General features: G+C 46.2%; 1 protein-coding gene across 3 annotated transcripts; it reads right to left on the bottom strand.

Moving 5' to 3' along the window:
• Positions 1–963: 963 nt before the first annotated feature.
• Positions 964–27924, bottom strand: rb1cc1 (RB1-inducible coiled-coil 1). 3 transcript variants are annotated; one of them, XM_023815626.1, is made up of 24 exons: positions 27635–27924; positions 26590–26700; positions 25705–25836; positions 25468–25594; positions 24745–24915; positions 23117–23319; positions 18750–19173; positions 17733–17903; positions 17066–17250; positions 14424–14610; positions 14252–14333; positions 14025–14089; positions 13802–13905; positions 13242–13368; positions 11112–13042; positions 10195–10375; positions 8228–8336; positions 7729–7987; positions 7004–7058; positions 6651–6698; positions 5370–5428; positions 4995–5122; positions 3083–3153; positions 964–1923 (listed from the first exon to the last, which is right to left on the bottom strand). In XM_023815626.1, exons 3-24 carry the CDS (start codon positions 25773–25775, stop codon positions 1846–1848), a joined length of 4836 nt encoding a protein of 1611 aa, XP_023671394.1. In that variant the 5' UTR covers positions 25776–25836; positions 26590–26700; positions 27635–27924; the 3' UTR covers positions 964–1845. The 3 variants fall into 3 exon arrangements, with proteins under 3 accessions (XP_023671394.1, XP_023671391.1, XP_023671395.1); XM_023815623.1 differs by having other exon boundaries at positions 26590–26694; XM_023815627.1 differs by lacking the exon at positions 26590–26700.

Below are 27924 nucleotides of genomic sequence, written 5' to 3'. Positions count from 1 at the left end.
TCCACATTTTTGCTCCCTCCCACATCCCAGCACACCTGTGACCAGGCATTCAAACATTCTGATTTCTTGACTGTTTGGTAGAGATACGCTGGGAGGGAGCAAAAACATGGATGCCTGAGGGTCCTCCAAGGAACACTGATCGGGACCATTTTGCCAGTATTTCCAGTCACCTGTATTGCTCTATGCTTGTTGCTAAAGAGGAAAGGGACCCAGGCCTCTGAGCGGAACAAAATCCCCACAGCACAAAGGAAGGATTTACATTTCCAAGTACAAAGTTCTGCCCGCATCTTTTGGCGTTCAACGCTGTGGCTTTACTTACACAAAACAACAACCGACATGCAAAGTCCCGGCTAGGGAACACCTGGACGGCTAGTACCGCGGAGGGGAACTTATGTAAATGTTCCTGAAGGACGCCAGGACGGCAGCCAAGCAGTTTAAGTGGGCAAACTTTTACTGTGTGAACATCTGCACCCGGAAGCAAGTGGGGGGGGGGTTCGGTTGCCTTTGCATCTTTTAACACGGCAATTTGCTCTGTTCCTGACCCCCCTGAGTCCATTTTGTGAGCGTGCCCAGTCACACCAGAAGTTTATAGTGACTCTTTGATGTGGATCGAGGTCAGTTTTTGCAGTCCACGGTGTCGGGGGGGGGGGGGGGGGTGGCACAGCCATAAGACTCACTCAGGCGAGTCCACCTTTGCGCCGCTGCCTGGGGGGGCCATTTTCCCCAACATCAGAAAAGCCATAACGCAGCACAGCTGGGGCTCACGTCTTCCGCCTCCTCACACTGGCCAAACTGTTGGCTCTGAGTCACTGATGAGGCCATAAAACACGTAATAAAACAGCCCTATAAAAATCCCAGGTAATCCGTTAATGCAGCAGCCCGTGGTTCATAGCTACAGCAACGTCTCATTGACTAGCTATGTGTGAAAGCCCGTACTACACAGGAACCGTAGATAAAGACACATCAGGGATCAAACCTTTATTGTTTCAAAACTCTATATTCCTTTACAATACAGTCATTTATTGTTACTTGTATGACTTGATGGGTAATGTACAATGAAATATTTATCCAATAATGAAACACAAGAGCACAAATATGAAATATTTCCTATATACCAACGTTCGATGAACAAGGGAAGTTGTGCCGTCGTGTTATGAACAGAACAAAACCCCTTCTTCTGAATTCATGGGAGCAGTGTTTGTCATTTTCTGAAAGTGCATTTTAAAAGATCGCGTACTCGGCCTTTCGAAATATACATTATCCTTTTTGTTTCATTTTTCTTTTCTTTTGATTAATTTAACAGAGGGCCAGTACACTGTGCTGTGGGAAATGAACAGCATGAACCTACATAGCCAATGACCACATTTATCTGGAGAATCTGATGAGAGGAAGCAAACGGGTCAGACATGCCATGAACATTCCTCCATAAACATTTAGGGTAAATGTGAACTTCCAGAACATTAAAGAACATCGCAGCCGATCGCGAGAATTTCCACAAAAGACGAGCGCCAGTCATAACCGAAACTAACGCAACATTCAAATACTTATGTTTATTATACAGACAATTTGAATGGCCTCAAAGCCAGTATGTATAGGACATGCCCTAACCAAAGTAAATTAAATTAAAATTTGGTCCACAATTATAAATATCCTGGGTTTTTAAAAAAGAAAACAAAAACAAACAAATTTGTTCTCATTTGCTATTAAAAGAAGTGAAAACATGTGATGATTATGATTTTATTCCTGCTAATGCAGCGGCTGATTTATAACAGATTTATGAACAACACCAGATGCATTTTAAAAATGTAAGCAAAAAAAAACTCCCATTTCCTGCACACAGTCAGATTATACTTTTGTGTTCCATGGTACAGCCTTGACTCTGTAGAATTTGGTGCCCAGGGGGACCTTGAATCGGTTCTGAGCCTGAGGAGAGAGCAAAACTTTAGCCATAAAGCGGCTGGTTCCTCACGCTCACCTAGAAGCAACAGAAATTATTTGCGGCTGTGCACAGCCGGATGAGGACAAAACAGAAACGGGTGGATGGACAGACTATCAGGAACATCAACAGCAAGTGTAGTCTTGACCGGAAAGGAACACGCACCCGCAAGACCCAGGCAACCAAAGCTGAATGGGGTAATCTTTTTCATTTAACTTTATAATTTCTGCAGTTCTGCTACGGTTCCAATCTTCAGTGAACAGTGAGTTATGTTAAATAATAGCCATACTTATGAGTCATGTTCGCTTGGGACTTGAGGAACAGAACAAAGTCTTCGAAACGAACACCCATATCATATCATTTGATACTAAACACAGCCAAACTATACCTTACACTAAAGCCGTTGGCCATTGTGTCAGATCCTGTCGGATAATAATCAGCCTAGTTATAGGTTGGACCAGTTCACCGGTTGAGGGTAATGTTTCATTCATAGTAAGATTTCACATCAATGACAGACAATCCTATAAACAAACAATACCAGAAAGATATACACTACGCTTTGTTCCAAATGATGCTGTAATTATCTTTATCGTCATCCTTCAAACGGAGATTTTCACAGTACACAGCTGGACTAATTAAACTACCCATAACAGTGTTCTGCTCATTATTTTACAGATATTTTCCTAATTGTGATTTTTTTCGCATGCACAGAGGTTTAATTCCAAAGACTGTAAACATGTTCAGACTGTAATGAGATCAAAACGATGTTGCAGACCCAATAACGGAAGAGGGTTTTACTTTGTGAGAACAGTGATCGACACGCTGCACTGCTGTGTCTATTATGACTTGATTAAGCGCAAAATGAGACGGCTGAGCTCTGAGAGAGACAAGCTCCTCTGTAGCTAAGTGGTGGTATTTAAACAGGCCCTGACACTGAATCCTAAAATTCGGGGAAAGCATAGAATGGCTCGACAAATGGAGACCAATGATTCCTATAAACAGGTTTGACGGCACGGATCGAGGATACACTTTCAAGCGACATATGCTAAAACTTTGAAACTGTCCGAGAGCACGCTGATACTGTATTAACATAAAACAGACAACATTCATCCTGCTTCTTCAATGACTTTTTTTAAGTGACCGTACCTTTTTCGCCTGACAATACTCCTTTTCCATCACTTTCCCGAGAACCCAGGGTCGTCTGGCAGCCCCTGATGCTGGAAAGAGAGACAGAAACATACTTTTTATAAAAAAAAAAAAAAAAAAAAAACGGCAGCACTTTTAACACGACTGACGCGCAGCATCTGCCGAGACCCCGACACCCAAGCGGGCACTCGGAGATCAACGCGATGAACCCGTCAGGCCGAGAGCCACTCGACTGCGGTGCCCTCTCCACCGCGTGTGGCTGGGTTTGAAGTACCGGCATCACACCCCCCCCCCCCCACCACGCTAATTAGAATAAACACGACTAGCTACAACCTAAAGGTTTGGGTGGGTGGGACGCAGAGGAGATACAAGCGACAATATCTGAGCAGTGATTTATTTTAATTAGTTATGTTTCAAAATAAAAACTTAACACAAAAACTAGTTAGAAAGAAACACAGGACAGCAGTGATTATTATTATTATCGTCGTCGTCGTCGTCGTCATCATCATCATCATCATCATCACCACCACTACTACTGGTCAATGTGTTGAACAGAATCCTTTCGTTCCTGACCGGCTAACATCCCCGAATCTGCTCCTCTCGGCCACCGCAGCAGAGAGCCGCATGTGCCATGGGAATGGCAGCTGGTCCCCGGTTTTGGAAACACCATGCTGGCCACAGCAAGAGAACGCGCAGCTCTGCCACAAGGTGGTCATGAATAAAGGGGGGTGGGGGGGGGGGACATGAAACGGCCAAAAACTGCACGTTCAGCACGCTTCTGTAACGGCCGGCAGGTTTCAACCGCTGGCGGACTTAAGCGATTTTGCAGGATTCGCTCGCGGGCGGCGCCGGCCGGGCTCAGCATGGATTTCCCTGCCGGGAGCGTCTCCAGAACTGCAGCGCCAGCCGGGTCCGTGGCCTGATCCGCTTTAGCGAGACACCTGTCTGTGTCAGCGCTTAGAGTATATAATTGGGAGCCAGGCAGGTCATTTTTTACAGCAGCCTCTAGAAGCTAAATAATGAAGTGACATTAGAAGGTGGCGACCCCTGGCTGGCGGGACTTCCTGCCTCGGCTCCGAGCACAAGCGGCCCGTCCTGCCTCCGGGAGGCCCAGGGCCCCCGCTCCACCCCCACGGGGGCCTCCATCCTCCCAGCGTGGACCACACGACCACCATCAGTGACCCCCGTCTCTGTGGGCCATGGACAAGAGACTCTTGTGTTGTTTATAATTGTATTTGCGATGCGTAATTTGTACATTTGCAGACACTGTTGTAATAATATTCGATTACTTTCTCTGAAGGGCACAGAGAATAATTCTGACTTTTTCCCCTCCGAACACACTTTCTCTTTTGGATTTTTTATTTTTTTTTGTTTCCCTTTGGAAATTATACACGTGATAATTTCCTTGTAAAAGTGCATTGCAGTGAGTAAACACCCGGATGATTTATTGACTTTCTGTTCAATGAAACACTTCAAATATAGGCCTAGCCAACAGAAAAGCACGACAGATTCCTTATTTCACTTTATGGTGATCCAAACCGGAAAATAAACAAACAAATAAATATCGTGGCTTATATAGCCATACAAGCTACAAGAACGAAAGGTGAGCCGTAGGCAGACGGCTAAGCGTGGCCTGTTTGCTACTGATTACACTCCCATAGAGCAACATGTGCTACCCTCAAATGTCTAGCTACCTGAAAGCAGAAAGCGCCTGTTCAGGTTAACCCGCTAAGGCTATCAAAGGCCAGACGGCGTGGCGGGTTTTAGTGCGTAGCCGGCGACGCGGACCATCAGATGGCTAAATAGGGATTGATTGTCGCCTGCCGTCACGGCTGGCTGGGCGCGGGGCAACTGCGACCGCACGCTTGGTGGCACAAGCAGAAACGGAGGTGAGGGGGCGCCGACAATGTACCCGGCTTGAGATCCAGGGCGGCGAGGGATTCGGAGTGCAGGAAGTAGAGGGTGGGCCCCACAGTGAACAGGACGTAGTTGTCATGTCTCTCGTCCAGAATGATCAGCACCAAGTCTCCCACCTGAAATCTGGGTGGAACAAAGACCGGTAAAGGGACGGCAGCGACTTCCTGACAAACAGCGCAAATCGGAAGATGGGAGACTGAGCTTGAGAACAGGAGGATCTCACACGGCATGCGGGAGAACAAAGCCTGTAAACGGGACAAAGACTCCCGTAAATATTATTTATTCAAGCCACACCAGATTCTAAAGACAGGTAATTGTTATCGCTAAAGCAGTCCCCAATTAAAAATGACATTAGAAATAGATTACTTACTCTCTTATAGCAATTTTCTCAGAGTGTCGGGAAGATACAGAGGACATACTCTGGGACATCTTTAAAAAAATAAAACAGATACCATCATTAAAATGACAAAGTGTTAAAAGCTAGCTGTTTGTTAGCTATAGTCAAACACGTGTCGTTGTCCTAAACAACTACAAAGGATCTTTCAGTAATAAAGCATCTTTTCACTAATGAAGGTTTCTCTTTTTTTTGAATTTGCAGGACTTCACCATCAGTGAGGGCGAAAATCAATACTGGCATTCACCTGACATTTATCATCCAGCAATTTTAAAGCAGTTTTGTGGCTTTTGCTACAATGAGTGTGGGGAGGAAAATGGGCATTTGTTCAAAGATTTTTTTTTTTTTGCAAACATGTCACAGCAACTGGCTGGGAAGCCAATCACAGACCACAATTTTTTTTCCATTGTTTACACTCATGCTTCAAGTGATCAAGTTGTCATCAGTACAACAGTAACGTATTTTCTTGCAAAGAGTGCAAAATTTTCCCCACCATTGTTTCCAATTCCAAAATACAGCTGAGTGCAGCTGCCATACATTCATGAAGTTAAGTAATATAATACCTGTAAGTTACTCTTAGTGCTTAAAAACCAGTATAACATCCTCACCGATTTATACTTCCTAAAGGACTGGGTAATGCTGCCACCAAGTGGTGACACATGGAATATACCCCGTTCTATATAGGCTATAATGCGGTCAAGACCGCAGTACATATAACAGTGACACTGCTCTCTGTTCTTATAGGAGTTGCCAAATAAATCTGGAAGTCAATCTTACATTGGGAGACAACTAATTTGGAATCCAACAGTAATTATGTAGCTTTGCGGTCTGTGTTACTGGCAAATTTTGTCCTTATAAATAATACGGAGGTTCATGCCAAATGAAACTTAACTATACTTCACACTGATTTGGACTTCATCCCACATCGCAAATGCATGACTGCCTACATCTACATCTGTTAAATTAATATTGCGAAATTAAAAGCTATCTAATGGCCATCGCCATGAATATTCATGACGGTGCTGTCTAACACTGAGGGAAACTGTTCTCTTTCTGCAAAACAAACATCGAACAAGTTAAAAGGAAATCAGGTCTTACACCCTGATGGCTAGCACAGGGGTGTAAAATCATGAAACATAATACTAATAATACCACGTTAATCCATTGCGGAAAAAACAGGGAAAAAATAGTGAATATGTTAACGCGACGATGAACGTGGTCTTTTTTTAACAGTGATGCAGTGAATTTGGACATTACCAGTCTCTGACTGAGGCGTTTGTTTTCTTCCTCTTTCATATGCAAGGTCTGGAAAATCAAGAGAATCTGCATAAACACACTTTCCAGTGAAACACTGCACAGTGAACTCTGACCACGACACTAATCCATCAAACTCTACTGCGAGAGGCGGACTGTTCGCAGAAAAGAGGACGACCCGATTCGGCGGGACCGTACGGACCTTCATTATGTACTGATTAAGAGAAGATAAATCAAATTCAATCATTTGCAAAATAAGTGCATAACAAAACACGTTTTATAAATGACTCCAACGCCTGATCGCAGACTTTTCCCCACATCTGTGCTCTCAAACGTTTTCCAAACCCAGAACTCACCCTTTCCAACAAAAGAATGCGGCGTTTTTCCTCCGACATCAGTGGGATGTTCTCACTGGAATGAGAGAGCAGATTGACATCGTTAACACAAGCTGCCTGACCTAGAGTCTTACAGCCGGCTTTCCCATTGCTGCTCTACTAGACAAAGAACACCAAGACTACAAAGCAATATTATACTCTACATAAGACAGGGAGGAAACATTTGACCGTCATAAACTGCACCCTCCATTAACAAGAAGCTAAGACGTGTTAGCTTGTATAGCTGAAAGCACTAATTAGAACGCCCGAAGAGTCCATTCTGGGACTGAACAGGTGAATGTTGATAGGACAATGGAAATCCCCAGGTCAAGGACCATACCACTGGGAAACAAAGTGGGGATGGTCACTTAAAACCTGTCCTGCAAGTAAGATCTTTTGCTCAAACAGAACATTATCCTACTGCAATGTGCAAGACTCAAATAATCAGCTACTCCTCTAACAGGTGCCAAACCTACCACTAAAACTCCCATGCACTAATACCCTTCCTTAGGTTGTTCACTGGTTTACACTTTGCACTTTATCTCCTTGTACCATTGGGCAAAAGCTCTATCAAGCTCCACAACGATTCCAGAAATTCTCTGGAAAATGCTTTGTGATAGGATCTAAAATACAGAGAACACCCAAATGGAACATCCTTCACGTCATCATGAGGTGTGACAGCTATCGTTTAGTAAGTCTGTCCTTACTGTACGGTCATCATGCTGGCCTCCACGGCCGAGTCCACCTTCTCCTCCTCACGGGTCGGCACCACGGAGGCCACCCGGTCCGGGTCGAGCGGTGCCTCGGAAGACGCGGCGGCCCCCGGGATGTCGACCGGGGGCAGGTTGCCCGCGAAGTGGGCGGACGAGAGCATGGCAGAGCTGCGCAGCCGGCCGAGCTCCTCCTGTAGCTTCTTCTTCTCCTGCAGGAGGCTGGCTCGGTCCTCCTGCAGGGTCTCGATCAGGCCTGCGGCCGAAACACAGGCTTATTGACAAGGCGCTAAAATGCCGACCCGCCAAGTGCTGCGACAGATGGCACGCAAGTATTCTACGCCTCATTCCTTATCCCGCTCGTGTGTCACCTGATCCCAGCTCAACCAGACACATACAACTGCTACCTCCAAATACATTCTATAGAAGCTGTGACATAACAGCTACCGTTAAGCCGCATCACAATCAACACCCGGGAAGTATGAAGTTGAGAGACCTTTATCCTTCTCTTGCTGCTGGGTGACTTTTCTCAGCTTCTCCGTCAACTCGTTGACCATCTGCTCCTTCTTCATCTTTTCTCTTGTCAGGACAGTGTTGAAGTTCGTCTGCAGACCGACAAGGCGCGAGATGCGACATGTTAAACTCAGTCGTACAAACGCATATGAATCAGTGTCCAAAGAGACTTTCTGTAAACTGTCTCGTCACAAAAAGTTCCAACAAACGCATAGCTGGTCTACACCTTGACTGAAGCGTCATAAGAACTGTTTGCAACAACATGTAATATCAAAGGTTTAAAAAAAATTATTTAATGCAAAAGCAAGATATTATAATATAAACTTAGCTATAAATGTAAAATCTTTAAAAAAAAACCTGTACTTATTTAACCGATTCGAATTTCACAGGCACTATTTCGATTTTCCCATTTCTGCTTTTAGATGTATGATGATTGAATTTTTTTGATTGTTGATTGCAAATTGTTTCTAACCACGCTTTGCATATCCCGCTCCCATCCCCGTGCCTCGACTCTGATTTCGCGCGGCACGGTGATACATTTGGATGTCGCCCTTAATTAGATTTGAGGGTTTTCGAGCACTTCAGCGACAAAGACCATGTTAATGACTGAATGTACACACGCTTTCAGATCACTCTCCCTCAAGGGCCGTCTCCCATCAAGCCGGCTGATTAAACTCGTTTAGTGGAGTCCTAACGAGGATTCCCTATGAGGAGCTCCATCCGTTTCATCACCCTCTTGTCTTTGACCATGTTTGTCATGTGATACATTTGTTTGGATCCAATTGGCATTATTTTTTTGCTTTGCACAGTTTTCCGTATAGCAATGCACACAAATGGTATACTTCATCCCATTACATCCGCCCCCCCAAAGGATTTAATAGCTCCTTTTCAAACCTGTAACAGGAACTATCGCATTGTAGCATTTGAACCCACAAATCTAGCAACCAACAGGAACGTCAATGCAAATATGAACTGGTCTGTACACCACAGCAGGAGCCTATGAGTATGATTGCTGCTAAGCTATTAGGGACATTCAAGATCTAAAGCAGGTAGCAGTATATCAGCCATCATGTGCTCCTCAGGGCAAATGTGTCCAGCCTCATTCTTGCTAGGAGTATATCAGTCATGTGCTCCCCAGGGCAAATGTGTCCAGCCTCATTCTTGCTAGGAGTATATCAGTCATGTGCTCCCCAGGGCAAATGTGTCCAGCCTCATTCTTGCTAGGAGTATATCAGTCATGTGCTCCCCAGGGCAAATGTGTCCAGCCTCATTCTTGCTAGGAGTATATCAGTCATGTGCTCCCCAGGGCAAATGTGTCCAGCCTCATTCTTGCTAGCATTATATGAGTGATGTGCTCCTCAGGGCAAATGTGTCCAGCCTCATTCTTGCTAGGAGTATATCAGTCATGTGCTCCCCAGGGCAAATGTGTCCAGCCTCATTCTTGCTAGGAGTATATCAGTCATGTGCTCCCCAGGGCAAATGTGTCCAGCCTCATTCTTGCTAGGAGTATATCAGTCATGTGCTCCCCAGGGCAAATGTGTCCAGCCTCATTCTTGCTAGGAGTATATCAGTCATGTGCTCCCCAGGGCAAATGTGTCCAGCCTCATTCTTGCTAGGAGTATATCAGTCATGTGCTCCCCAGGGCAAATGTGTCCAGCCTCATTCTTGCTAGCATTATATGAGTGATGTGCTCCTCAGGGCAAATGTGTCCAGCCTCATTCTTGCTAGGAGTATATCAGTCATGTGCTCCCCAGGGCAAATGTGTCCAGCCTCATTCTTGCTAGGAGTATATCAGTCATGTGCTCCCCAGGGCAAATGTGTCCAGCCTCATTCTTGCTAGCAGTATATCAGTTGTGTGCTCCCCAGGGCAAATGTGTCCAGGTTCATTCTTGCTAGGAGAATATCAGTCATGGGCTCCCCAAGTTTCTTTAGACCGAGAGACCTTCTCACCTGCTGCTCGGCGATGAGCGATGTCTTCATGTTCTGCATCTCCTCGTTCTTCCTCTTCTCCAGGAGGTCCAGCTGGGCCAGGAGGGAGACCCTCTCCTCCTGCAGACTCTCCTCACGGTCAGGATTGATGGGCCCCGGGCGCTCGCCCGGCTCCTCGGTCTGTCCCGATGGCGCCACCGGGCTGGAGATCAGGAAACGTCAGTGAATCCGAAAGCCGTCGAGACTTTTGGCAACAGCCCAGCATCATCAGCCAAGACCAACACATAAACAAGAGGGTCAAACCCATATCCCATAAAACTCATTTAAACATTTTAAACATGCTCTCAGCACCCAGGACACAGCACCATTACTGCAATAAGGACTGCAGTCCCTCTATCTGCGGTTTCAGTTATGCGGTTTACCACAGTCAGAAAAAAAAAGCAAAATGTGTAACAATGTTTTTTGATATATTTTTTCTCTTGAAAATTAGGCGTGCATCATTTCTCTTACTGCAGCTGATGTATTTATCGATGTTGTGCATAATTTATCAATTACCATATGTGCGTACACAAAAATCATGGAATATATGGGGTCCGCGGATGATTTGCTATTATCTGTGGCTCCGGTCATCCGCAGTAGGTCATGGAACGCATCGCTTGCAGATACGAGGGTACTACTGCACATTGAATTATCACATTTATGGTTTAATATTACCACAATCCTGTAGTTGGATAAGCAATGTGAAAGATGGAACGATGTATGCTCCACAAAGACAGAGAATCAAACTCTCACTTTACGACGAATCATTGCACATTTGATAAATTTGTTTATTAATGTCACCAAAAGCAAGTAATTTACTTCAAGCACAAAACATGGCAGTTTGAGGAAGTCCAGGGAACTGAGCTTGGCTGCTTTTATCTAGAAACACATTCACTCACCCTTGGGCAGACCGTCTGTCTTGGAGTTGGTTTTCAAGCTGCTTAATCTTTTCCAACAGTCGTTCCTCAACGGCCGCCTTCTGCAGTTCAAAGTCTTTGTAGGCCTCTGCCAAAGCGGCCTTCATATCCACATCTTTTTGTTCCTCCAGACTCTGAAGGGCCGTCTGCTTCTCCTGAGCTATCCTCTCCGAGAGCAGCTCATTCTCCGCCTGAAGATCGCTGATAACGGTTTTCAGGTGCTGCTGCTCTTCTTGAAACAACCTCTCCTGCTCCTCCTTCCCGCTCTGCAGGGTGTCACTTCTGTCCTCCAGCTCCTTCTGAAGCGTCTGCACCTGCTCCCTGAGACCCGCCTCGACTTCGACAGATGTCCGTTGCAGGGCCGCAAACTCGTTCCGCAGCAGCGTGCTTTCTTCCTCGTGCCTGTCCACAAGCTCGGAGATACAGTGGTCCTTCTCCAGCCTCATGAGGGACCTCAGCTCAGCCAGGCCCACTTCATACTCCTCGTTCTTAGCCTGCAGCTGCCGCTTCAGGTCGCCAATCTCCTTCTGGAAGGCTTCCGTTTCAGATTTCACCCGGGAGGTCACAGCCTCCTCCTGGTGACTCTTGGCGTCTTCGTACAGAAGCCGTATCTCCTCCGTCTCCGCCTCCTTGAGGGCCATCTCCACCTCCAGCTTGCAGCGCAGGTCCGACAGCTCTGAGAGGCGGTGCTCCAGATCCTTCAAGCGGTCCTCCCGCTCGCGGAGGTCTGTGGCATGGAGGTCCACAAGCTCCTTTAGCTTGGCCACATTCTCCTCGGCCAGCCGCTCGCGGGCCGCCTGGCTGTCACGTCGGACCTCCTCAAGCTCATTGGCGTGCTGCCTCCGTAACCTCTCCTCCAGCTCATGGAGGTGAGCCCTCTCCAGGCCTTCCATCTCCTGCCGAATCTTCTGCTGGCTGCGTTCGATCTCAAAGTGCAGGTGCTCTAACTGACTAGCAAGCGAGTCCCGGGACAGCTCCACAGACTTCATCTGCTCGCTCTGATCTGCCATCTTCTCCACCAGGCCCTGCAGCTCCATCTTTAGGGTACTCACAGCTTCTGAGGACCTTTCTCTCTCACTCTCAAGCTGGGCGATTTCTTTCTCCTTCCTCCCCACGATACCTTCCAGCTCAAGCATGGCCCTCTGTATGTCTTTGATGATGTTCTGATTCACCTCAGATTCTTCTTGTAGGTCTGACAATTGCTTGTCATGCTCTCTTCTGAGAGCCTGCATTTCCACATGCTGCTTTTTCTTCATGTCCTGCTCATGGAACTGCAGGATGTTCTCCAAGACTTTCTGTATGTCAACGGACATCAATTTCAGGGCAAAGCTGAACTCTCTCTGCTCCTTCAGCAATAGTCCGCGGAAGTGGCACAGATCCTCCTTAACGCTCCTCAGGTAGCCTTGTGATTCCTCTGTAGCTGACCTGTATTTATCGATGCATAATTTCAAGGCAGCTACCTTCGAGTTCTCCTTTTCCAATGTCGTCGTGTCCTGAATGCGCTTGCTGTCTATGGCGTTGATGACAGAGGAGTACAGAGACTCCACCATCATTTCGGGGCTTGTTGGGTCACTGATGGGATTTGGGGACGTCAAATTCTCCTCAATCACAAACTCATTCACGGCAGACAGGAAATCTGACTCGGGGCTCTCCGCTAACGAGTCAAGGTCCAGAGACCCTTGCTGTAATACCGGGTCCATGTTCGGGTGTCCAATGGTTTCAAAGTCAAACGTGTGGGCGTCAATGCTGTCTGGAGATAAGTCCTCCAATGGAGCAGGAGCCGTAAGGGCCTGAGAGAGGGGTCCCTGGAGACTGAGAGATGAAGGGGTTTTGGGGGAGGTAGAGGTGGTTCCTGTTGTGCTTTCTGATCGTGGTAGTGCGGTGGATCTCTGTGCCATCTGGGTACTGGATGCCTGGTAGGAAACGCATTTTAAATCACAGAGCACCACAACACCCATAAGAACATTAAAAAAAAAAGCATCAGTGGTATTCAATATGACAATACTGACCAATCACATCAGAAACAGGATTCACCAACAGGAAATTCGGAACATTCTGCAGCTTAAAGGCCTTATGTCCTACAGGGATGAGCTACAGCTAGTTTATTGGTACCTTCTGTTCACTCAGTAAGTCGGTGATGGTCTGGGACATCTCATCGACACTCTGGGCAGCCTGAACCAACCGGTGGAGCTTTTGACTGTGGTGTTGGAGAGGTTCGAAGTCACACAGCGATGGGACACTGGAGGGGAGGGGGAAAGAAATCAGATGATACAGATAAGACGAAATGCACAATTTATGAATGCGAACGCTAAGATTACAGTTTTTTTTTTGAAGATGGCTTTTCAGTTTTGTATTCAACTCAAGGTGTGCTTTGAGATAACATCCACTAACATCTGACAAATTTGGATGGCAGTCCTTCTGCACCGGTAGAGAATTAAAGGTCTTATCTTCACTCCAGAGGCAAGATATAATTCAAAACTTCATATCAGCCTAGGATCGAGTGGAAATAGCTTTATCTACATAAAATTTCCTGAGGTGGTATCTGATCACACTGTCAACAATATTTGGTGCAGAGAGTTTCCACTTCATACATCTCACAAGTAAGTGCAAATCAAAGCTTCCCGGGAACCGACGTCTCGTGCGATTGCCCAAAAATCACCACGGCACCGCACCTGAGGAAAGGCTGGACTTCGGCAGGACAGCAAGATTTCAAATACTGCAAATCAGCAAGGGAAATATCCGGAAGCTCAAAGTCAAACTTCCGGGGCTTTCGTGTCTGCGGGACATGAACGACATCAACATTCAGCAACCCAGCACACAGAGGGGACGCGAGAGGATTTAGTACGACTTTACAGATTAACGATGTAGACAAGTGTAAACTCATTAAACACTTACGCAAAATGACGTGGGAGGCCAGGAATCGAGGCCCCGAAACAACCGGTTTCTGAGAAAAGATTTCCCTGCAATTGGATCAAGAAATGTCTCAAGATAGCTGCTAAAATATGCCCAGACACACTGTGCCCAGAACATGTTGTTTCAGAGAAAAAAAAAAAAACACAAGTGTTTGTGCCAAAGCCTTGTGTAAGAGAACGGCTGAAATCAGGAATTTCAAGATAACTCACTGAAGAGTTTTCCAAAGGTTTCCCTCTTCGCCTTCTCGGCCTCGTAAAGCTGCTTTCCATCTTTCACAAGGGCACCGGCCCACTAGAAACACAACGAGAGTGAGTTAGCTTCCCCCAGCAGCAGCAGCAGCAGCCACCGAGCTGAGCCAGGCCCAGGATCCGCGGCGCTAACCTCTCTGTAGTGCCGTATGAAGATCCTGCGCCTCACGACCTCGACCACGGCCAGGCAGTACATCTGCGGCACCGTGCCCAGCGCCTCCACCACCCGCACCCTCTCCAGCAGCTCCGTCAGCAGCCGCAGCAGGGCCTGCAGCTTCTCCCCGTCCTGGTCCGCGTGAAGCATCACGTAGCAGCACCACCTAGAGGCCGCGGGGGGGGGGGGGGGGGGACACACAACGCGAAGCGAGTTGAGAAGTGGGTCCAGGCGCCGGCGGGAGCTGATGTCACACCCTGACATCTCACGGAAGGAGGCTGAGAACCATGTTTTTGCTTCAGCTGGGCCTCTGTTTCACAGAGATCTATTCCAAACAACCGCTAACCTCCTATATCCTACACTACAATAAGGCTGGGCGATATCTAAGAACAAAAAAACAATCCAGATGCTCCTCACTTAACGACCTACCTGATTAACGACCGCCTGGACTTACAACCAGCCCTCGGACCAGTCGGTACTGTACGCTGTACGAGAACTTTGGCTGCGGTAATGGCAGCACAGCATCTCAGTGTCAAGCAATTGTGCAAATTAAAACAAAGTTATCAAGCTGGAGATTCCTTTAGACATTTTAATTACTTTGAATAAATACAAAAGATTACTTAAATCTAAGTAATGTATATTAGGGCTGATTTCCTTTATTCTGTTTATTACACTATAGAGTAGGCTACTGTATAAACAGGGATGCACATAACTGGTACGAAAGTACACACTGACCTTTAAAAGCAATGTGTGCAGCAATAGAATGTTGTAACAGCGCAAATATGCACGTATTTTATGTGCATTTCTGCTGCTACGACAAGAAAGTACCGTGCATTTTAACATTCATACCGCACATGAAGCACGAACGGCATATAAAGGTTAAAATGCATAATAATTTCTTGTCATATCAGCGCAAATGTACATAAAATACGTGTGCATTTGTGCTGTTACAACAATCGACTGTCGCACTTATCGCTTTAAATGTGACAGCGTACTTGTGTACCAGTATTGTGCATCCCTGTTTGTAAATATACTAAAAATGTTATAAATGGTGCATAGGTGACATTAAGTCAATATGTAAAGATGGTTGACACAAACCCACTACCAGTACAGTATTCTTGAGATATCAGTATTAAGCTCCTTGCTTATCAACCAATGTGCTTAACGGCCTACTCCTAGGAATGGAACTCTGTTAGTAAGTGAGGAGTACCTGTATATGATTTTTTTATTAAGAAAATACTAAGAAAAACAATAATAATTGCCCATCCCCCAACAACCACAAAGGCACAGAAGTTGGGAAGCCCAAACTTCCCACCAGGAAGTTCCCTTGAACGGCAGACATTCTGGCTGCTGACCGAAATAAAGAAGTTTGTAATGTGACAACATTGAACTTCCCAACTTACAAGTATGGCGAACACACTGTCAATACACCGGGCCAATGCTTGTGAAATGCTGCACAATAACAGCCATGTTTTTTTTCCTTTTGAACTGTGTCAGAAACATAGGCTAAAAGGCAGGACTTAAAGCCAAATCAAACATCCTTCTGGTATCTTGTGTGCAGCCTAAGCCAGCAGCTAACTGATAATAACCCTACAATTGCCGATAACGCCGTCATATTACCCAGCATTACACCACAACCTCCAAACGAACAGAAACAATCCACCATTCAGATAGTACGGTGACTCCATCCTTTGTACTATTCCTGCTTAATTAAATTGTGTCTAACACAGGATTCTTGTTACTGTGCTGTACATCCACAGCTCCTGCACAGAAAGGTCACTGTGCTCACAAAGCCAGCGCTGCCCCCTGCTGTCACAGTACATGCAGAACAATACAAAAGTTTGCTGTGCATCCCCGGAATAAAAGGCGCAGAATGCAGGGCCGCGCCATTTTTATTCCCACTTCCAGAAAACAAGTATGTCATATAATTTGGTTGTGGGCGTAACAGGAGACAGAGAAACTCAAACTCAACACACGCATAACCCCAAAGAAGATACAAACACCCCCCCAAACACCATAATTCAGGTTCAGTGTTTTAGTATTAATCCATTTAACATTTACAAAGGAACATATCTCCACCCATTTGCCTTCCCATGGCTTTATCCTGGACATGTTTCAGAGACACCCTGGAGCCTGAAGGACATAGATTTTTAGTAGATGTTAAGTGAGTAACATACAAATCTAGAAAATCAAAGTGTGGGCAAAAACTTTTGACTGGTATTGTATTTGAGGGGCAGAAAAACACAAGATAATTCTGTTTTCGGAAAGTTGGCCATTTCAGCCTCTTAAGAAGAGTATTTTCCCAGCATGCATTAACTGGTTAACGTCGCTTACGTTGTTTATCCATTAGCTATGAGTATCAGCCAGCCGGCAGGCGAGCATTGCTCCGCCGATCCGTTAGGGCTCTACAACAAGACCCTAGTGCAGTTACAAGCAATCTGTCCTGCTCCTCTGCATGCTGTAGGTACTTTATCCTCGCCGAACATTTTATTCCATTAAGCCATCTAGTAATTCTGGCATTAGATTTTAGATTAGCGTACACGAAGTTTTCCCCGCCTGAAAGCTTAAAGGCAAAAAAAAAAAAGATTCACCAGAAATCAAAGTTAACTGGAAGTCCTTACTTGAGTCGGACTTGTAGATTGTTGGCAAGCTCCTGTTTGGCAGTCGTGCATTTCTGCTTAATGTCCAGCAGCTTCCTGTGGTTGGTCAGCATGATCATCAGCTGGTTGGCGTGGCTTAGACACAGGTCAGGCAGCACCGAAGTGTCCTTCAGGTTCTCGGCCCTCTTCTGATTGGCTAGAAATCCCTGGGGGAGAGGGCCGACCAGCCAACTTAACATCAGAATACTGTATACCATCAGACTACGTTTCCTTGACAAGCACCTTGATATTTTACACAATCTTTAAGACCTGAATGAGCACAGGTGAAATACACAGTGTAGGTAGTTCTAGTGCTCCATGAACGGAGTAGTTAGAGAGACCAAGAAACTCATGCGTGATATAAATGTATAAAGCCTTTGTTGAATCTAGATATTCTGTGAAAGACTGCCATCTGCTGGTCATTAAACACGTTTAACCCAGATATGAAAGAAAAAAAAAAATGCACGCCCGCATTAAGTAGCATATTCACATCAAAATCCCACGCTTGTCTTATGTTTGAACTTTTCCTTTCAACAGGGGAACACACAGGATAAGTGTTTTCTGAGGGCGCTGATGACGACGACCTGTGTGAATATGAACATCCGGCAAATTCCGCAGCACCCGCCCACCCGCGGCATGACGGGCTGACCTGAGCGAGTTCCTTCTGCTCGTTGACCAACTTCTTGCAGCTTGCGATCATCTGGTCCAGAGCGTACAGCCTGTCCTCGAGCCCCTTGATGGCTTTCATGTTCTGATTATCCAGTTTGGCGATGGTATCCCGGCATTCCGCCAGAAAGGGCTGAATGATTCTCGGATCGAGCTGAAGGCAAAAATAGCCGAACCACGTCAATGACGCCGTCTGCAAGGTCTTCCTCTGTTTTACACTTAAGCGCAACCTGGCACGCATTACCAGTCAAATGTTTGAGCACTCCTGCTTGAAACACTAATTATCTAAGCTTGAATCCGTCTACACTTGTCTATTAACAAGAGAGGATGTCAGTCTTCAATTGATGTCAGTGAACAGATGACTCAATTTGAAATAATTGGGGCAAACCATTGTGTCTTTCTAAGACAGGGCACGAGATTTGATATATGCGGTTTGTACTGTCGAGCTCGCTGGAGGTAGTGTCACAGTCTGGGGTTTCTTTGCTAGTGATCTTTATCAAATCTAAAGCCAATCTCAGCCAGCATGGTTGTCATAGCATATTTTACATGCTACACCAAATCCAAACCAAGCAATCCATGTCTCTGGGATCTGTTACCAAGAAAATTTTGTCTATCCTGAGGAATCCCACAGTAAGACCATTCCCGGTTTTTCCCGAACGCCTTTTTGATATGACATAAAACATTCATAACATTCCACGTTTTCAGCAAGTGTACTTAAACTTCTGACTGTTACTCTTGTAAAAATAAAGTGCATGTGGTAAAACACTATGTAAGACAATCTTCTATTTAAAAATATTAATGATTAATCTACTTTTCAATTAACACTTTAATTATTCAGAGTGAGCATGCATAACTAACATCTGTCTGCTGCAAGCTTCTTAAATGTCTTGGTACCAGTTAAGCAACTGAACTCTCCCAAAAAAGGTTTTATTCCCTCGCTTCTCCTCCACACTGCATGCTAAAATATCCATCTACTCTGAGTTATACGGGGTCTGCGCACCCTGTTGATGGAGTCGAAGCACTTCCTGACAAGTGACTCCACGTCGTTGGGTCTGTCCTGGACGTTGATCCAGTCCAGCAGGCTGACGTTGAACTGGGCCGTGCCGCTCCCCTCGGGGGAGTCCGCCTCCTGCAGGGCGGCCCTCAACCCGCTGCTGTCCGTCATCTCGCTCCCCTCCCCGGTACCGCCCTCCACGACCCGCGGCTCCTCCTCGGGGGAGGCGGCGTGCGAGCCGCTGGGCGAGACGGCGTCGTTGCCGGGGCGCAGCACCGAGTCCCCCGGGCGCTCATCCCCCGCGGCCTCATCGGCGGCGGCGTCACACGAGGACGGCGAGGCGGACTTCTCCAGGCTCTCCCGGTAGCTGTGGCGGGTTAGGCATTCCAGCAGCGGGATGCGGGCCATGACTGCCACCGCGATGCCTAGCCTGTGTGGGACGGCGAGAGCCACAAGGGGGCGCTGGGTCAGCACAGCGGCGCCTTGGGTACCGTCTCTACGAGCGACGTGCCGACAGAGCTGCAGCTTAAAGAGGCTCCATCTGAACCCCGTCGGCCTGATACACCCCCTGCTGTGCTCACGATGACGTTTACGTGTGTCAGATGGGGAAGGGCCTAAGAAAAGCTGATTTCTGATTGGCCCTCAGAGTGTCCCTTCCCTGTCAATCACTAATTCAAAACATGTTATTGGCTCATGATACGCTTGGCCCTTCTCTATGAATAGGGTCCCTCTTATGTCTCCACCTTAAAAAAAATTCTAGAATCCTGGCATACAGACAACCTGATGCTCCAGCGAAAATGTCAAAAGAAGGATTTAAAATGCAAAAGACAGCAAAGGAAGCGTTGACAGCACTGTGACAGAGTGACACTCCCTCTCTAGATGGTATGACACCTGCCAGCTTGTCCTCCAGCTGACCAAAGTAACCCTGCCAGATCTGGCATCTAACTGGGTGAGATTAACACGCCATTAAAGAAAAAATACACAGGGATTATTTTGTACGGGTTACCGAAACCGAATAAATTTACCTAGTGCTGAACTTGGTTTTAAATCTCCAAGGATAAGATGCATCCAAGTATTTCTAGTTGATTGGATATTTAATCGGCATTATGCGAAAGAATCACTGGGCAAAGCAACCGCAACAAGAAAGCCAGTCAGCTGAAGGTGTGAAACAAGTGATCAACGGCACCACCTGCTCCCACCTCCGTCCACTAGGTCGCCCAACGCCTAAGAGCCAGCCCAGGAGAGGGTGGAGGTTCATCACGCGCCTGAGTGATATTGGAAGAGATGAAAGAGTGAGGAGACCACTGAAAACCGCCAAGGAAAGGACACAGCACGCTTTTCATGTCCAGCTTTGGTCTTTGTGACCAGGACTTGACTGGATCCTTTACAGTCCTGCATAAATTTCTTAAAATGTGATCATTTTGGCATTAACATGTTGAGTATGTCAACTGGGGACGTGTGCGACGAATCACCCAATGTCATATGGACGCCTTGATTATTTTTAAAAGCACTCCAAAAGCACTCCGAAGCTTAAAAAAAAAAAAATGAAATGAACGAGGACTAAATTTAAAAAATTAACATTCCTTTACCTCTCATTCCATCTTGAATAAAAAACCAGTTTTAAAAGCTATTAAGCATAACTTGTGTCAAAAACGTGCCTAATTCTTCATAATTATGTATACTCGTCAGCCACACGGGCAATACCGTAAACAAATTTTGACATCTATCCTTTTAAAAACTGATGTTACGCCAACTGAAAAACATGAGTGCTTGGCCTAATTACAGCTTTTTAACAGGTCTGTAAAATGACATCCACATTTAAGCATCATGCATACCAAAATCTCTTTCGTCTATAAGCTGTCACTCCTTTCACATGAATGTGGTTCCACTTAGACTGAACCAATGCAGAGACGTTTTTATCAGCATAACTGGCCCACAATAAACAGCAGCCAGTGTCATTTGGAAATGCGGCCGGGTTTCAAGGCCCCAGGACAGGCTTGGAGATGAGGTCAGATCCTGTCTGAACATCCATTTTACTGAGAACTGAAAGTACAGCTTCCCCAAGTCTGCAGGATCTTCTAAGCTTTTAATGCATTCAGGTTCCATCTGCTCGGGATAGCCACGCCGGGAAAGGTAGCACGACCATGGCGTAATGTTGAACGACATCCATATTTAAGGCCTTCTCTCAAATCGCGCCATTGGATTCGCTTGGAGGCTCTCTAGCAATTACACTGAACACAGCGGGATTCTGGGAATTCCCCAAGAAACCGCCACACGGTCCTCCCTCTGAATGGGAGTACCCGGCATACTCGGCACCCCCTCCCAGCGGGAGGCTGATGCACACATGCCCCATGACGCAATCCTGTCACAGAGGCCGGGCCCACTGAGAGTGCTGAAATAAATGTACACTGAGGGCTCCCAGGAGAGATACCTCCACAAGTATATTCACGTAGTAATGTGTTTCTGTGGATTCAAACCCAGCTCCCCACTCCATGTGTGCAGATCTTCCCAGTCCTTCTTGCCAGCATGGATTTTCCCTCCTGTCCCAGGAATCCCAAAGCAGGTTGGATTCCGCCTCACAAGTCCCGCTTCCCAAACAGATGCTCTCATTTGAGCTGCCCGTGCATCTGAGTCTGGAGCACAGACAAAAACTCATCCCTGAAACAGGATCGGGCTGCAAACAAGCCTGGCTCTTCTACAGCACACCTCATGTTAACGCACTGAGCACCAGGCCGCAAGACCTCCTGTGGGATTAAACGATTCATCACATCACCGCCTGCTGCTGTCTCTCCTGAATGTATCTGTGTGCAAGTCTGCCTTCTGTACCTAGTGCCACCTTGTGGTGTTCTGCAGGCAGACAGCTTCAGCCCGGCCTCTCCCAAGTGTCTGCACACAATTAACATTCACGCCTAAATACACAGAGCCGCCGTAAGCTCATGCCTTCGAACGGACATCCGGGCTGAGATAACCGGGAGTCCTTCCGTTTGTGAGACACGACATTTCGGCAAGTCTGGCCTCCTTCCACGGCAGGGGGATGGACGAACCGGAGAGCGCAGCATCTACTGCGCTGGAGCTGTGATTCCCGGTTGACCACAGGCAGCTACGCCATGCACGAAAGAGCAGATACAGCTTCTCTAAAAACCGGAGGCGCAGCAACACGGATTTCAGATCCAGAAAGTAAAATCCAGGCCAAGATTTTGTTTCAACTAACCAGTTGAGTTTATGGAGTCACAATCACAGAGTACTCAACTGGCTGGTTGAAACAAAACCTTGGTCTGGATTTTTACTTTCTGGACCTTAAATTTCCACCTCTGGGTACAAATGTAGCTCATATTAATCTGGGGGAAAAAAAACTTCAGTGTTCATTCTCACAACTCCCAGAAGACTTGGGAACATCTAGGAACATCTGGAGCCCGCAGGCGGCTTTGGGAGACAAGGTCTGTTCTGACCTGATCCGGCCTGGTGTCAATTACTGTTTGCATGCTGAATATTTATGGGCGGTATGCATCAACTTCCTTTTACTACCCCACTATCCACATTTGTCATCTCTTTCCTGAAGAAACCATTTTGACCCCCAAGTGCTGCCTGTGCTAACCGAATTGCAAATACTACCAGCAGCCAAAAACTCCATTTTAATATATTCAAATAAATTCAGTCGAGTGACGAGACTGAGTAACCGCTCCGAGAGCAAATGGGAGGGACCTTTGAGCAACAAGCGAGCAAAGTAATGCCTCAATTGTACTGTTCACATCAATCCACAGTGTCCCCTATATCTTTCCCACCATTCAAAAATCATGATAATCACTGTCATTAAGTATATGCTTTAATCACTACTGAATGTTAAGTATTTTCTATAACTTTTGCTACAAAAAAGCATCTCCCAAAAATACTGACACACATAAAGCCAACCTACTTTACTCAGAAAATATATAATGATATCAGATACAGTACTGTGCAAAAATCAAAGAAAATGTTAAGGCTCAGAAAAACGTTTAACCTTATAGCAAAAGCAAATTTATAGTTAAGAACGTCACTGGTTTCTTGTTGGATGGAGAGATGAACATCGCTTTGGTTCCCAAACCTCTCCTCAGTGGGCATCACAGCCATTCCATATATTTGTTCAATTTAGTTAGTTAAATTACTTACAGAGGTACTGATTAGCCAAAGAAGGTGACGCGGCGGGCAACTCAAAAACCACATTCGAAATGGTTAAGCTGACACACTTTGACAGACATAACATAGTGATACACCAACATGAAGATCATTCAAACAATTTTTATTGATGGCGTAAGACTTTTGTAAACTACTGTATCTGTGTGTATTAGTAATGATGCTAATAATAGACTAATGAGGACAAAAAAAGAAGAACATACTTGGTGAGTTTGAGCTTGATGTCCTCGATGTCCTGTTGGTAGTTCACGTAGGCATTCTCGAACTTCCAGAGCAGCTTCTGATAGGACAGCGTGCAGTCATCCAAGTTCGCCATTATGGCCGCCCAGCCTTGGTGCTGCAGGTGTTCGTCGTGGACCAGGCGCTCGCAGAAGGAGCAAAGCTTCTTGGCAACTTCAAACATTTCCTGCCCGGCAAACGCGACAGAGTGAGACCGGCCACCGTATCCATGTGACAGTCAGGCGGTTGCTAAGCGACACTGAAGCCTTTATTGTGAAAATTTAGCCGCCAAAGCAAAAAAGATAAGTGAGATGCCGAAGATTAAGCAAGCTCCTAGAGCATGTATAAATCAAAACAATTCAACTGACTTCATATTGAATGTAAACTTAAGAACAATTTATTTGGTACGTATTTATTCAAGACGGTCAACACAATATTTTAACTGAGAGGAGTTGCAAACTTAACAACAAGGCTAAAATTTCACCACAAGCTAACTCATAGCTAATGTCATAGTAGCATCTGCTGACAGCAGCATTACTTACAATTGGTTCATATATCAAATGCCAATTTCACTGAATTATGGGTTCCATTTTCCTCTTAATAAAATCATTGGCTGTATGTTACTGACATAAAACTTCATTGGGCTGATGTAACTTTTTCAAGCTAACCATTAAATCAGGGGTGGGCAATCTTATCCGCAAAGGGCCGGTGTGTATGCAGGTTTTCGCTGCAACTCCCTAATTAGGTCACTAACTAGAAAACTGATTGACTGAAGAGTCCTCACACCTGAGTTTGAACAGCTGACCTAAAGGTTATCCCAAAAACCTGCATACACACCGGCCCTTTGCGGATAAGATTTCCCACCCCAGCATTAAATTATCCCCCATCGCTAAAACCAACGAATACATAGACAGCAAGCCCATGTATTACAGAAGGAGAAGCATGGGACGTGACCACAGAAGGAGAAGCAAGGGACGTGACCACAACCAGCACCATCCGAATTCAGGAATTCATTTGTCAAAAAAGGCAGTTGACCAGCGTAGGCCGACACTTGAGTCATCTCTGGGATGGACAAAATCCTAAAAGGTTTCTTTTGTTCAAACTTGATGACTAAACTGTTAAAGGCATGCTAAAGTGCGTTATGTTTTTCTCTGTGGACTGCCTGTCACACTGAGTCACCCTCACTTCACATTAATGTTTCCTACAGCGATGCTCTTCCGGCAAGGCAACACTCCAAAACTCTGATGCTACATCCGCACCTCAGCAGAACCCAATGTCTTCTGGGAAATCATGTTAAAAACTCAGCCAATCATAAAGCAGCGTGGAAAAACAATCTCTGAACCATAGAGACAAGGCCAATGTCAGGCTCACCACAACAACAAAGTAACACTATGGCCAAATCCCAATAGCTGGAGAATAAATTAAAGGATTTCTTGTTTTGGCTTCTACGTTTCCGAATACAGATTGACCGATGTTAACGTTCCAGATTATGAGTGTTACTGAAAGACAATAGAAGAGGCATAAATCGTCTTCCTGCTGTCCTTCAAACCATAGCGCTGTGCAGAGGCCCACTGGGCACTTCCACAAGGAAAGGACAGAAAATCCAAATTACCACTGCAAGTTGGGTTCTGGAGGCAACAGTGTGAAAAACGGCCGGCATCATAAGGGACTCCTCCACCTTCAGCTCCATCTCATTCTCAATGGAGAAGGTCGTCTTGAGTATGGTCGGAGGCCGATCGCACAAGATCATCTCTTTGTTGAAGAGGAAGATGGGGTTGGTGTCCTGGAAGTCAGCATAGGAAAACACACACACTTAAAAGGTCGTAAGCGGAAGTGGGGGTCAGATATGGAAATTCATGCAACCTTTGGTAATGACCAGCGACCACAAGCAAATCCTTGCATTTAATTATGAATGGTGAAGAGCGACCCAAAAAATGCACAGGATACCAAAAGTCATATCGTTAAGTTTTGGTCTCCTTAGCAATCAATACCGCCATGTTTGCCTTTAAACGCTAATCAGAATAATTAATTTCCAGCAATTAGCAAAAACAAGATACAAGGACATGTTTCTTTTTTCTTTTTTAAAGGAAGATAATGAAGGAGAACCAAATCCAAAAAAAGATCTTAGCATAATTCTGGTATACCAGTATTTGTGTACATTTCCATTCTAAGCAGTAACATGCTGGAATAAACTAAGACATATTTAGAAGCAAAACAATTTGGGCAGCGCTGTTGGTGGTCTGATGGGACCCGGGTAACCGGAATGTACAGCGCCCCCCGTGGGGATGTTTGGGAGGGGGACAGGTGACCCCCCCCCCCCCCCCCCAGTGCTTACAGTGCCAGCGCTGTAGCTGCAGACCCGCCTCTCCGCCACCATACACTCCCCCCCGTTCACCACGAGGACTTGATGCTGCACCGCGATCTTGTACTTGGCCTGGATGGCATGCTTGAGGTCCAACACCCTACGAGCGACACGGATATGGGGGGGGTGGCTGCGTCAGTAAGTGAGGTAGAGCAGGTGGAAAAACCAGGGGTGGGTGGCGACAATGGCGGGGGGGCAAGCTAGCCTTACGTCTGAACGGCGAGTTCCGTGTCAAAAGTCAGCGTGCTCCCATTGTTGACCTGGAACACATATAACTTCATGTTGAATTCTCCGACAATCTTCACTTTTCCCTTCCTTGATCATTTAGTCTTTTAGCACCTCCTTTAGGAAAAGGAAAAAAAAGGGAAGGAGAAAAAATATTTCAGAAGAGACAATTTCACAGGACAAATGAACAGCACAAGCAAGTAAAACCATCATTAAAATTATGAACCAGAGGACACTTACAAGGGAAAGAAATACAAGCTAATCGTATTATCATAGCATAACATTACTATAGCAAAGCTGATATTACAATACATTACTACATATGGTGCAGTTAAATCTGGCTACATTTACACCGCAGCACCAGTCTCCTTTCATTAATAACAGAAATCAGATATAACAACTTAAATTAATAGATAACAAGAGAATGTTAAAGAGGCTAAGATAGTGAATCCAGAAAAGAGCGTGCAGAAGTGTGGGTGAAGTTATCAGTCTGAAGCAGATGCTTATTATCTGGTGTATTCCCAAACAGTGTCATGCACAAGGCCTTCAAAAGGCAATAGGCACCGTACAGAAGAGAAATTTTCACTTTTTTTTTCCAGAAAGTCCTCACAAGTTTGCAAATAAGAAAAAAGCGGTCATCGTGATAAGCGCTGACATTTCTGAACGTAGCATCATGCAGAAAAACAACTGCCACTCTCGGTACTACTACTATTAATGAAGAAAATATTATGCCGCTTTTGAAATAAACATGTAAAGTTACCAATCGACAAATGCTGGGAAATACTGCTACTATATTACATTTAAAAAACACACGCGATACAATCTTCCTTGTGTCACCCAACCCGATAAATGTGACCCGATCACACTTACCTACTGTCACAGGATGCTGTCTAATTACAGCAAAGAGTCTCGGTAAATCAGCGGACCTTGGCAATAGACGCATCAAAAATGGATACGGGGTCTGGTTTAGGGGATCTGTAACTTAAGACGGATTCATCGTCAGGGAAATGCACGGCGCTGAAAACAACCGTCTGGTTATTTATCAATAAATAAAGCAGAATCCTGTATGAATAAAATTTGCATACGAGACAGACAATATTCACACCTATAACGATGGTGAAATGGACACTGGATTGTTTTAAAAGCGCCTTTCTTTGTACTTTTGGTTGTCAGTAACCCCTATTACTTATCGTCTCTTAATTGCAGATGCCTAATGAGTCCTGTAGGGTTACGGCTATAGAGTTGGGGGGATATTTAGGATTAGGGTGACCCTGCCGAGGGGATCTGCAGCAGTGCAGGTAACTTTCTATCCCGAAGCCGCAGCCCGGCTCGCGCTGACCGTCCATGCCTCCCTTCACCTTGGCTAGGAAGAGGAGGGGGTTACAGTACTGCTCCTTTGTCTTTCACAATCCGCGCTAAGCCACTTACACTTACACTCCATCTTTCTACGTCTATTATTATATTGAAATTATTTTCCCATTTTAAAAATTGTCCCCCCCCCCTCCCTCTAAATAGCCGGATTCCACGGCCGCGAGGCCTCCCCTCAAAAGGCAGAGCCGACAGACAAAGAGCCGTGCGCGACTGCGTCTCCGCCGCCGGCCCGGAAAGTTACCAGCGTCCCGAAAAGGGATTTTTTAGGGCTAGTAGTAAGACCCTGGGCGAGCCTGAGCGGACGGGGGCCGGCGGCGGGCTGACGGCCATACACCGGGCTGTCATATAAACAGCGCCCGCCAGCCCCGCTAGCTACATGGGGGGCGCAGTGTCAACACTTCACGGGTTAGCGGACTGGCTAAGCCGACACCTCGCAGACAGTTCGGCCCACGTTAATAAAAGAAAGTCAATATAAACAGTCAATGAAGAGTCCCGGACAGAGAAGCAGGGACCCCGCGACAGCCGAGGCCGGAGGAAGCCTCACCTCGGCGGCTGTGTGTCACATCCTCCTGGCCGCGCGATCGCACAGCTAGCCGGCTAGCACGTCGGCTAACGAGGCGACGGACGCGGCGGGTTATTTCCGACTCTCTCCTCCGGCTGGCATCACCCCGGACAGGATCGTGGCGTGCTATCCCCGTTTCCTCCCCCAGGCCAGCGCTTTCGGGCCCGGCGTTGTGTAACGTTGACAGTGTTTACCCCAGCGGCAGCCAAGCTTACAGGCAGCCTCCGCTGCTGTGTTTTGTTGCTGTCGTCATCGCGCTGCGCAATGAATTG

Source organism: Paramormyrops kingsleyae, chromosome 4 (assembly GCF_048594095.1).
Source record: "Paramormyrops kingsleyae isolate MSU_618 chromosome 4, PKINGS_0.4, whole genome shotgun sequence".
NCBI classification, from domain to species: domain Eukaryota; kingdom Metazoa; phylum Chordata; class Actinopteri; order Osteoglossiformes; family Mormyridae; genus Paramormyrops; species Paramormyrops kingsleyae.
Note: the sequence above shows the minus strand (reverse complement) of the source record. Positions and strands in the feature narration are given on the sequence as shown.

Excerpts from the sequence above, each read along its gene's own strand:
- rb1cc1 (XM_023815626.1), bottom strand. The coding sequence starts at position 25,775 with ATGAAGTTATATGTGTTCCAGGTCAACAATGGGAGCACGCTGACTTTT. Across the intron at positions 25,595-25,704 it reads ACGGAACTCGCCGTTCAGAC|GGTGTTGGACCTCAAGCATG; the intron begins GTAAGGCTAGCT and ends TGTCGCTCGTAG. Across the intron at positions 23,320-24,744 it reads CCAGAACCCAACTTGCAGTG|GAAATGTTTGAAGTTGCCAA; the intron begins GTAATTTGGATT and ends TTTGCCGGGCAG.